The sequence below is a fragment of the Oncorhynchus nerka genome, linkage group LG8 (assembly GCF_034236695.1).
Source record: "Oncorhynchus nerka isolate Pitt River linkage group LG8, Oner_Uvic_2.0, whole genome shotgun sequence".
Classification (NCBI taxonomy): domain Eukaryota; kingdom Metazoa; phylum Chordata; class Actinopteri; order Salmoniformes; family Salmonidae; genus Oncorhynchus; species Oncorhynchus nerka.
The window spans coordinates 38,764,954-38,777,491 of NC_088403.1; the positions used below are offsets into that span (position 1 = coordinate 38,764,954).

The window sequence follows — 12,538 nt, forward strand, 5'->3', positions numbered from 1 at the left end:
TAGGTCCTGGCAGAGTTGTGCAGACTCAGGACAACTGAGCTTTGGAGGAATATGCAGATTTAAAGAGGTGTCCGTAATTTGCTTTCTAATGATCATGATCTTTTCCTCAAAGAAGTTCATTAATTTATTACTGTTGAAGTGAAAGCCATTCTCACTTTGGGAATGCTACTTTTTAGTTAGCTTTGCGACAGTATCAAAAATAAATTTCGGATTGTTCTTATTTTCCTTAAAAATAGGATGACTAGGCAGTAGTGAGGGCTCTTCGATACTGCACAGTACTGTCTTTCCAAGCTAGTCAGAAGACTTCCAGTTTGGTGTGGTGCCATTTCCGTTCCAATTTTCTGGAAGCTTGCTTCAGAGCTCGGGTATTTTCTGTATACCAGGGAGCTAGTTTCTTAATGTTTTTTGTTTTTAGGGGTGCAACTGCATCTAGGGTATTGTGCAAGGTTAAATTGAGTACCTCAGTTAGGTGGTTAACTGATTTGTGTCCTCTGATGTCCTTGGGTAGGCAGAGGGAGTCTGGTAGGGCATCAAGGAATCTTTGTGTTGTCTGAGAATTTATAGCACGACTTTAATACTCCTTGGTTTGGTTCTGAGCAGATTATTTGTTGCAATTGAAAACGTAATAAAATGGTGGTTCGATAGTCCAGGATTATGAGGAAAAACATTAAGATCTACAACATTTATTCCATGGGACAAAACTAGGTCAAGAGTATGACTGTGACAGTGAGTAGGTCCAGAGACATGTTGGACAAAACCCACTGAGTCGATGATGGCTCCAAAAGCCTTTTGTAGTGGGTCTGTGGACTTTTCCATGTGAATATTAAAGTCACCAAAAATTAGAATATTATCTTAAGCCATGTTTCAGTCAGGCCATTCACATCAAGATTATGATCAGTGATTAGTTAATATACTTGAACTGCCTTTGAAGTAAGGGATCTAACATTAAGTTGCCCTATTCTGAGATGTGAGGTATCACAATCTCTTTCAATAATGGTAGGAATGGAGGAGGTCTTTATCCTAGTGAGATTGCTAAGGCGAACACCGCCATGTTTAGTTTTGCCCAACCTAGGTCGAGGCACAGACATGGTCTCAATGGGGATAGCTGAGATGACTACACTGACTATGCTAGTGGCAGACTCCACTAAGCTGGCAGGCTGGCTAACAGCCTGCTGCCTGGCCTGCACCCTATTTCATTGTGGAGCTAGAGGAGTTAGAGCCCTGTCTATGTTGGTAGATAAGATGAGAGCACCCCTCCAGCTAGGATGGAGTCCATCACTCCTCAGCAGGCCAGGCTTGGTCCTGTTTGTGGGTGAGTCCCAGAAAGAGGGCCAATTATCTACAAATTCTATCTTTTAGGAGGGGCAGAAAGCAGTTTTCAACCAGCGATTGAGTTGTGAGACTCTGCTGTAGAGCTCATCACTCCCCCTAACTGGGAGGGGGCCAGAGGCAATTACTCTATGCCGACACATCCTTCTAGCTGACTTGAAGCTATGTTGCGCTTGGTGACCTCTGACTGTTTCATCCTAACATCGTTGGTGCCGACGTGGATAACAATATCTCTATACTCTCTACACTCGCCAGTTTTAGCTTTAGCCAGCACCATCTTCAGATTATTCTTAACATCGGTAGCCATGCCCCTTGGTAAACAGTGTATGATCGCTGGATGATTCGTTTTAAGTCTAATACTGCGGGTAATGGAGTCGCCAATGACTAGGATTTTCAATTTGTCAGAGCTAATGGTGGGAAGCTTTGGAGTCTCAGACCCCGTAACGGGAGGAGTAGAGACAGGGGAAGGCTCGGCCTCTGACTCCGACTAGCTGCTTAATGAGGAAAACCGGTTGAAAGTTTCTGTCGGCTGAATGAGCGACACCGGTTGAGCATTCCTACAGCATTTCCCTCCAGAAGCAATGGGAAAGTTGTCCGGCTGCGGGGACCGTGCGAGGGGATTTATACTAACATTACTATCTGTACCTATTGGTGGCACAGACGCTGTTTCATCCTTTCCTACACTGAAATTACCCTTGCCTAACGATTGCGTCTGAAGCTGGGCTTGCAGCACAGCTATCCTCGCCATAAGGCGATCGTTCTCCTGTATATTATGAGTACAGTGACTGCAATTAGAAGGCATCATGTTAATGTTACTACTTAGCTTCGGCTGTTGGAGGTCCTGACGACCCATGTCCAGATAAAGCGTCCGGAGTGAAAAAGTTGAATGAAAAAAAGTTGAGTGAGGGAAAAACTCAAAATATAAACGGTAATTAAAAAGTAAAAACCGTAAAGTTGTCAGGTAGCAAAGCAAGGTTGGCAACAAAACGCACAGCAACACGTAAACAAGTCTGCAAGTTGAGACCGGAAGTAGCCCAAACCTGCATAGACAGTTTCAAGACAATCCCCCCAAAATTGACCAATGTCCTCTTCTGATTGAATTTTAACAAGGCTTTTAGTGTCTAAAACTGCAAGACCATTGTGTCCAATGAAGGGAAAAATGATGGCGCAGTGGTCTAAGGCACTGTATTGCAGTGCCTAGCTGTGCCACCAGAGATGCTGGGTTTGAGCCCATGCTCTGCCGCAGCCAGGAGGCCCATGGGGCGGTGCACATTTGGCCCAGTGTCGTCCGGGTTAGCGAGGGTTTGGCCGGCAGGGATATCCTTGTCTCATCATGCACTAATGACTCCTGTGGCGGGGTGCAGTGCACGCTGACCAGGTCGCTAGGTGTACAGTGTTTCCTCTGACACATTGGTGCGGCTGGCTTCCGGGTTGGATGTGTGTTGTGTCAAGAAGCAGTGCGGCTTGGTTGGGTTGTGTTTCGGAGGACGCATGGCTCTTGACCTTTGCCTCTCCTGAGTCCGTATGGGAGTTGCAGCGATGAGACAAGACAGTAACTACTACCAATTAGATACCATGAAATTGGGGAGAAAAAGGGGTCAAAGAAATGTCATATGCTGGGTGATGAGGGTCCCCCTATCTAAACTATGTACAATTTGGGAAGATTTAACCTATTTAACCCTTTGAAACACAACCCAACCTCATTAAGTCACTTCCTGAAATAGCAGGAAGCTTAACTTCAATATACAGCCTCTTGGTACCATGTTAAGGATGAATGTGCTGTTGCCACAGTAAGCTGAACCTCAACACAGGGCATCCCTGTAAGGTCACAATGGGTGTGTGAAAGGACGATTAGCTAGAAGGTAAGGCTTTTATATCGAAGAAAGGCCTTATTGTCTGTGGGACGAAGTGTTCACTGTCAAGAGTTAATTTGACATAGTCAGGTGTAGGCTTGCTTTCACCAGGAGTGTCTGTTTAACAATCCCATACCTGCATTTTGTTTCTAGCCTCAACCGTTCTGCTGATGATGCTCAAAAGCACATTAACTCTAGGTCAGGCTTCAAGTGAAGCATACCTTTCTGCAATGTAGTTGGGGGGTGAGGTGAATTAATTAATTGATCATTTGTGTCGAGGGTTAGTGGACAAGTAGTTAGGATTATGGCTAGGTTTGAGGGTTAAGGGTAATATATTTCACGACGGTTGACGAGAAATTGACTAATTCTCATCTAGACTTTTTAAGAAACATTTGTGTGTGGAAAATGACAAACCACTTGTATAATCTATTTACATACATTTCAAAGAGACATACAGTTGAGGTCAGAAGTTTACATACACTTATGTTGGAGTCATTAAAACTTGTTTTTCAACCACTTCACAAATTTCCTGTTAACAAACTATACTGTCCTCCCAAGCAGAAAGGCAGTAACTGCTCATAGTGGAACTGAGAAAAATGACTTCAAAGCTTTTTGAGTGTCCAGCCAAATGAATTATAGGGAGATCATTGGAGATGTAATGATTTGTTGCCTTACTATGAGTACATGTTTTATTCATGTTGACCCTGACCTCTGACATGACCTTTGACCCTTAAACGGCAGTTACTGCCTTCTTCCTTGGCATGATATGTTATAAATTGCAGGGTAATACCAAAGCAAAGAGCAGTATCTGCCATTTTCATTTGTTAGTTTACTATACTTCTCATTTATGCTATTAATACAAGAGCAGTGTAATTACAGACAGTGTAACAGAGTTGAAGATAACAGTTAACAAGTAGCCCATGTCATGTTAAAAGAAGCACTGCAATTGTTTGAATTACATGAAATGATTACCTATCTTGTAATATATAATGATGGAACATGATAGAAGTATGATGTCGGGTAACACAAATTATGAAAAATGACAATGAGTGCTAATAAAAAAGAAATTGTATTTGTTCAAATGACACTTTTGAATGAATGAATGAATGAATGAATAACAGCTTTAAGAATACATTTTAAACATATTTACATGTTCATATTCATAAGAGGACCCAAATGACATTTAGCTACGATTAATAAAATGCTCATTAATTACATTTCATTTTTAAGTAAAACTTCTTTAGTGCTCTTCCATATCACTCCTCATCCTCAGCAATGCTGAGCAACAGCAATGCTGTTCACAGCCAAGGCATTCCAGAACTGCCTTCGATTTGCTGGCATCAGAGAGCACCGCTTGGTGATTATGTCCATCTTCTTGGACTCTTCTATCCCTCTATCCTGTGTACGTAGTGTCGAGGGTGTCTCTAGAGTGACTTTCTTCATGATAAAGACAAGCTCTGTGAAGTCCTTTTCTTCATGGGAGACTTTGTAGAAGAGGCCCCTGGATCCACGCCTCAACTGGATCTTAGCCATCTCTGCCAGCTTTGGTGCTGCTGCCTTCTTCAGTTTGACGATGGAATGGCCAGCTTTCCATGCCAGGATGTTTTCCTTTTTCATTTTTACCACCTCCACCTTGCCTGCATTGGAAGTGCTGACCACATGGAGGAAGTCCCCGAAGTCGTACACCACACCTCCAGGTCGAGGTTTCATTTAATGTTCCACACCATGGTGGAAACTGTCTGCACTCATGAAGGTTCAAAGAACTTGAGGGGTATGTACTCAGAGAAAATAAATCAGGGACATGCATCCTAATCATTCTATTCTGTCATGGATGATAATAATTAATACTGACATTTTGTGGTGTGCAAACATATGATCATAATCCTTTTCAGTTATTCTATAATATAATCAATGTTGATTTTTATCTTGTGCAAACATTATCATAATAATTTTCACTGTCATAACTCAGTTCATCTATTAATTTCATACCTGCTCCCAAAAAGGCTCTTAAACAACACAATTTACAATTTCAGGGTGGGTATAATTTGTGGAACATTCCAACAGGAATCTGTTTCAAAAACATTGTAAATAAGGTTGCCAACAAACAACGCATACAAAGTTGTATAGCGGCAGAATACGATACCGGGTAGAGAGTGGGCTATGTCATTATTTTCTTTCCCCCTTCTGATGACCAGGTGGCGAATCGCATCTCTGCATGTCTGGCAGACATATCAGTGTGGATGACGGATCACCACCTCAAGCTGAACCTCGGCAAGACGGAGCTGCTCTTCCTCCCGGGGAAGGACTGCCCGTTCCATGATCTCGCCATCACGGTTGACAACTCCATTGTGTCCTCCTCCCAGAGCGCTAAAAACCTTGGCGTGATCCTGGACAACACCCTGTCGTTCTCAACTAACATCAAGGCGGTGGCCCGTTCTTGTAGGTTCATGCTCTACAACATCCGCAGAGTACGACCCTGCCTCACACAGGAAGCAGCGCAGGTCCTAATCCAGGCACTTGTCATCTCCCGTCTGGATTACTGCAACTCGCTGTTGGCTGGGCTCCCTGCCTGTGCCATTAAACCCCTACAACTCATCCAGAACGCCGCAGCCCGTCTGGTGTTCAACCTTCCCAAGTTCTCTCACGTCACCCCGCTCCTCCGCTCTCTCCACTGGCTTCCAGTTGAAGCTCGCATCCGCTACAAGACCATGGTGCTTGCCTACGGAGCTGTGAGGGGAACGGCACCTCAGTACCTCCAGGCTCTGATCAGGCCCTACACCCAAACAAGGGCACTGCGTTCATCCACCTCTGGCCTGCTCGCCTCCCTACCACTGAGGAAGTACAGTTCCCGCGCAGCCCAGTCAAAACTGTTCGCTGCTCTGGCCCCCCAATGGTGGAACAAACTCCCTCACGACGCCAGGACAGCTGAGTCAATCACCACCTTCCGGAGACACCTGAAACCCCACCTCTTTCAGGAATACCTAGGATAGGATAAAGTAATCCTTCTCACCCCCCCCCTTAAAAGATTTAGATGCACTATTGTAAAGTGGCTGTTCCACTGGATGTCTTAAGGTGAACGCACCAATTTGTAAGTCGCTCTGGATAAGAGCGTCTGCTAAATGACTTAAATGTAAATGTAAATTATGTTTTTCACTCACCACCTTTATTCTGAAAAATGTCTGTCCTCACTCTGGTAGCCTATGGACAAACATTAAGAATAAGCTTTGTGGTGAGTTAATGCTTATTCGGCAGCTAACGTTAGTTAGCCTGGTGAAGTGATCATGCTAATTTGTATGTGTTGTTTGTTGGCAACCTTGTACTTTCCGAAGTTTTTGGAACAGATTCCTGTTGGAACGTTCCACAAATTATACCCACCCTCAATTTCATACTCATGACGTCACAACACCCATAAAGCTATCTAGCTAGCTGGCTAATGTTAGCTAGTCCGCTATCTTGCTAAATAGCGATTATCGTCAATTAACTATATGACCAAAAAATATGCATCATCGTTTGTCTCTACATTAACTAACATATTCCTTTCAACTGTACATTTTTTGGGTGACACGTTATGATGTTATAATTACTTGCATTTTCTTCCATCCAAGTATTTTTGTCAGCCATCTTTGCTGAAGAAGGTCTCCAACCTTGGGTCACATAGCATAAAATTTGTCAGGGGAACCACTCGATATGATTGGCCCAGCGGTCGCCGCTGGTGATTTCCATAACCACCAGCGAGAGGAATAGAGGCCCAACTCAAAAAACGCAAAAAAAACATGTCTCCTTTCAGCAGGGGACATTTTTCGTTTGTTTCGCCCACCAAGCAAGGCGATTTTTATGGAGGACAATAAAAATGTCGAATTTGGTCATCAAAAAATGTATGGATTATTTTCTAAGTGAGGTTTATTTGATTGAATACAAGTTTATAAGAAAGCAGTGACATACCAGCAACTTTAAGGAAAAACACTTTATATTGGAGATGTCTTCAGATGGCTATGCATATTAATGAAATGAGGCTCGAATCATAACATCTCTCTCCATTCAGTACAGGCGGTTGACGTCAACAACCCTCATTGAATATTTAAAAATGTATTACAATAATGAGATGTATTCACCAATCCAAAGAAAGGGTAGGCGGGAGCTAGACAGCCTGCCGTGCCGCTTTGTGGACAACGACTCCCATTGTGGCGGAGAAACATGTATCTTGTCAGTATATCCATCATCTTTGGTACAGCACAGACGATTTAGCTCCGTAGTCAAACGTCAGAAAACAACCAACAGAACTAAGCGTTCAATATTCGGGCAGGTTGTTTTTTGCTTGGAGGGGGAATCACGTTGGATGTTTTACGGATGTTATGCATGCGTCTCTAACTTGTGTTTCAGGTCGCTTATTTAAAAGGAATACTTGTTTTTGTCTGGTAAACTGTCGCGATTTATGGTCGTTTTCATATGTGCAACAACATGTCAAATGTTAGTCTTTCGAATGGGAGTCCGACGTTGGAAATGGTGGATCCGCGTCGGACGAATCACACGAAGCCCCCGATTCGCAGAAATCTTTTCGGATCGGTAGACCACGACGACTTTAGGAGGGATTGTTTGGTTCAAATGAAAGAGATGGAGAAGGCTTCTATTGACAAATGGAATTATGATTTCCAAAACGACAAGCCCCTTTCCCAGGGAGATTATAAATGGGAACCCATGAAAAGCAGTGACCTGCCTGACTTTTACAGCAGACCGCCTCACAAGCGAGTATTGTCCTCTGGAAATGTGGACCATAACGGGAATCATGATTACCGAGTCCGACCGAGCTGTCTTACGAACGGGGCTGAGCTATCCGAGGAGACTGAGAGCGAGAGGCAGACGCATTGTCACCACTCTCACAACCGGGCAAGGAAAAGACCTGCAAATCCAGGTAAATTATGCCGTTTTGAAAATTGACTTGAGGATTTTAGAGTTAACCAATCGAAAACAATTCAGCCAGTCTCCATCGCACAATATGCCACAGTCGAATTAAATTGTTACAATCTGCGAAATTGTATAAAAATTCTGCTTCACTGCACTGATACAATGTCGCAGAAAGCCTATACTTTGTACCCCTCATCTCTAGATTCCGTCGACACTTTCTTTCCAGGAAGACACGCTTTGTGTGTCAAGCTATTTAACACTTTGATTTCTTCCTCGTCTTGTGTTTTGAATGTTAGTTCTGCTCTGATCTAATGAATAGCCTAATTATATAACCACTTGGCTGTTTCGCTTGATGATAAACTTAATTTCTGAACTATTCAACAGGGCGGGAAATTAGCTTTTGGCAATAAACTGTTTACTGACATATCTTTAAATTGTGTTTTTTTCAGAACCCCAAAGTACTGGTAAAAAGTCACATTCCAGTGAAGAGGATGAAGTGGTGTCAAAGTCAGTAGAGCAGACACCCAGCAAAAACGATTCCAGGACACATGAACACTAATACCAAGGTAAGAACTTCATTATCATGCATTTCCAATGTATACTGTCTGGTGAGTGTGAAATGATGTGTTAATGACATAACCTTTGAATAATGATATTTGTTCATGTGGAATTAGAATGTCCTGGAGCATAACCCAGTTGTTCTAATAACCTTATTATAAACATTAGCATTTCAGTTGTGAAGCCTTAGTGAGATGTTAAAAAGTGTAGATGACACACTTTGCTAAACACCCCAGCTATCTGGTCTAATATTAACTTAAGCAAGCCTAGTTCAAGTGCAGAACAGTAGTAACACGTCATCAGCAGGCTTTGCATGAGGAAGGGTTGTTTTCAAGAGAATGAGCTCTTCAAGATTTCTTGCTTCTGCAAAAGTCACTTGAGTGACATGTTAACATTTAATGTACACTTTTGCACTGTTTTCTTGCTTCAGCAGAATACACAATGCATGATACTGGACAACTAAACTGTCTTTACTATGCATGTGTTATAACCTTCAGGCTATGTACTCATAACCCCTTCTGTGAACAGAGCTAATATGAATTTGTTTTCCCCACAGCGCTGAGAAGTCCTCCTTTTTCATTGAATACTGTACTTCAGGACCTTAAGAAGATAAGAGGGAAAGAAGAGAAGACAGGATACAAAATGGCCTGCCTTTAGGAGGGAGGGAGGCTGTGCAAGCACTGAATATATACACTAAAGTTTTGGCACTCAATTTAATCCTATCTCCTCAAAAGCAGAAAATGTAGCAGTGTGCAAAATGGGATGTTTTTCCCTTTTTGCTCAGTTTTATTTTAACTACCTATGTTTCATATGTAGCACATAAAACATAATATTATTATGTTAATAAAATAAGTGTCTTGAAGAATTGCTGTGCAGTTCTCAAAAAAATATTGTTTGTTTGTAAAAGTGGTCATATGATATCCTTGTTCAGAAATAATTGATAGTTATAAATGACGCAGCAGGGTAGCCTAGTGGTTAGAGCTTTGGACTAGTAACCGAAAGGTTTCAAGTTCAAATCCCCGAGTTGACAAGGTACAAATCTGTCATTCTGCCCCTGAACAGGCAGTTAACCCACTGTTCCTAGGCCGTCATTGTAAATAATAATTTGTTCTTAACTGACTTGCCTGGTTAAATAAAGGTAAAAAGAAAATGCAGATTATTTATAAGTCACTGTTTTTGAGAGTATCTCATCAAAGAATCAGTTGTTTCTATTTTGTGGCTTTATTCAGTGTTCAGTGCTAGTACATAGTTTGAAGGCCTATTATTCAAAAGCTGGTCATTAGAGGTCAATTCTATTTCAATTGATGAAGTAAACTGAAAGTCATTCCAATTCCAATTTTACTCAATGTTTTTCAATGACAGAAAATATTTGGATTTTTTTTTTAACTTCCTGAGTTGACTGAATTTGAATGTAATTGACCCAATGCTACACTAAGGTCATACTGTCAGTATGTTACATGACCTAACTAGATACAAGTTTACATGCAAATAATATATTATTATTATTTTTATTAAGTGTTCCTACTGCGAAAGGGAAAGATCCTGCCAAAGTTTCAACATTTGTCTTATTTTTATGGAGAAATGATTAGGCCTTATTCATGGCATAGTTAGAAATTATTGGTTAAAGTTTGAAAATATAGTTCCCATTTTGAAGTATTAATCATTATTATTATGCCACCCTAAAATTAGTTGGTTTCCTTTAACCTATTCATAATGTGGTCCAGTTTGACCCAAGAGTAGCCTACACTCTCAGATGTGTTTTGTAACCCCTGGGCACTTTTCAAACATAAATATGTGAATCAACGATTTGCCTCTTATTGTGTGTTGACTTCATATTGAGCATGACATGGCACTATATAGACCACACAAAGGAAATAATTATCATCTTTGAGGAGGACAGACAGATAAAAGACAAAGCTATACTGCATGTACAGTGTGTCTGTATAAAACTTTGAAGTGTACCTGTGTATTTGTCCTTGTAAAAATTATAGTAACGTATTTTTCTTCAGGTTTTTGTGGTTGAATTGATATCCAAAGTGACATTTTTTGAGCATTGTTATGTAAATACTTAAAAAAATGTTTTTGGATAGAAAAGGTTGCACAACTGAGCCTGGTTAAAAATATACCTGTATATTTTGTATTGTGTCTCTGAAACCAGCAGTCATTTGATAAAAAAAAAAACTATATTGGTTTAAATAAAAAGTTATTTATTTATTATTTTCATAATTGCGTATTATGTGCAGATTCATTTTCCTCCATATGTCAACATTGTCACAGTATGCTATACATTCAGGCTATAGTGCGCCAGTGCCAACCTCGGCAGTAGGCTAGTAAAGGTATTAGTTATGAGATATGGTTGATAATGTGTAAAAACACACGTATAGACTAGTCACCCAGAAATTATTGTTGTGCAGCAGGATGTGAGAGCAATGACTAGTTGCAACTTTTTTATCTATGCATAATGCTACAGTTGAAAAAATGCATGATGTTACTGTCACAACTTCCACCGAAGTTGGCTCCCCTGCCTGTTCGGGCGGTGCTCGGCGGTCGTCGTCACCACCCTACTAGCCGCTACCGATCCCTTTTTCGTTTGTCTGTTGGTTTTGTCTTATTAGTTTCACCTGTGTGTATTTTGGTTTAATTAGCTTCCCTATATGTAGTAGTTTGACTCGCCCTTGTTTTGTGCGGGATTGTCTTTTGTTACGTGTGTACATATTAGGTCGTGGTGTATTTTATTTTCTATACTGGACACATTGTGGTTTTGGGTTGTCTGGTATAGTGTCCTGTGCCCTGTATTGTATTGGGCTTATCAGTTTGGTGTGCAATAGTAAAGCACTTTACTCCGTTACTCTCTCTCTGCGTCTGATTCCTGCACACACACCTCTAGTCCCGCGTGACAGTTACTGTTTATTGAGTGAAGAGATTCTTTAGAATTGAAATCACCATAGATTCCACGAGACATGCTCAAGAGAATTAGCAAAAAAAGAAATAATCGTACTTCGATTAAACGTAACTCGCGCTGCAGAGAGAAGGTAACCAACCTAATTTGTAATGTGCAAACCAAACTAGTGTGTCTAGGATACTTTACAACCATGGCAATATACACATTTCTCATGTGGTATCAAAACAATTACACATCTTGAGCTGATTTTACACCCCATTCTCTCTTTTGGAGTTTGCACCGACTCTCGACTTAAAAACAACACGCATAGTCAGGGCACATCCTGTTCTACAGTACGGGTGGAAAAAGTATGTTATTGACACTCGCTTTCTCCAATCAGGCACGCATTAAGAAAAGCACACCACTTCTGACAGCCACTTCGGTTGGCTTTCACTGCAGCCAGGTTTGAACAGAGTTAATTTAGGTCAGGACAGCATGTTCTTTTCGAGGAGCACACCCCTAAGTACTTTCATTGGCTGGCCCGACTGGAGTGCCTCCTGCTCATACCAGCAGGAGTAGTACAGTGTATATGTGAATAGAACTGTCCCTGTAATGACCTCCTTTTACAGTGAAAGTAAGCAAAAGATATGTGGAAGAAAATAAACAACAGTGATGTGTGCATAGAGAGAATTACTATTATTAATAACCCTTATTTTACCAGGTAAGTTGACTGAAAACACATTCTCATTTACAGCAACAACGTTACAGGGGGAGGAGGGGGGATGAATGAGCCAATTATAAATTGGGTATGATTAGGTGACCGTGATGGTATGAGGGCCAGATTGGGAATTTAGCCAGGACACCTGGATCAAGATCACTACTCTTACGATAAGTGCCACGGGATCTTTAGTGACCACAGAAAGTCAAGACACCCGTTTAACGTCCCATCCGAAAGATGACACCCTACACAGAGAAATATCCCCAATCACTGCCCTGGGGCATTGGGATATTTTTT

General features: G+C 41.4%; 1 protein-coding gene across 1 annotated transcript; it reads left to right on the forward strand.

Moving 5' to 3' along the window:
• The first annotated feature begins 7,341 nt into the window (after nt 1–7,341).
• Nucleotides 7,342–11,490, forward strand: LOC115133262 (cyclin-dependent kinase inhibitor 1B-like). The gene is made up of 3 exons (XM_029666313.2): nt 7,342–8,091; nt 8,534–8,650; nt 9,199–11,490. The coding sequence occupies exons 1-2, from the start codon at nt 7,629–7,631 to the stop codon at nt 8,641–8,643; spliced, it is 573 nt and encodes a 190-aa protein (XP_029522173.1). The 5' UTR covers nt 7,342–7,628; the 3' UTR covers nt 8,644–8,650; nt 9,199–11,490.
• The last annotated feature ends 1,048 nt before the right edge of the window (nt 11,491–12,538 follow it).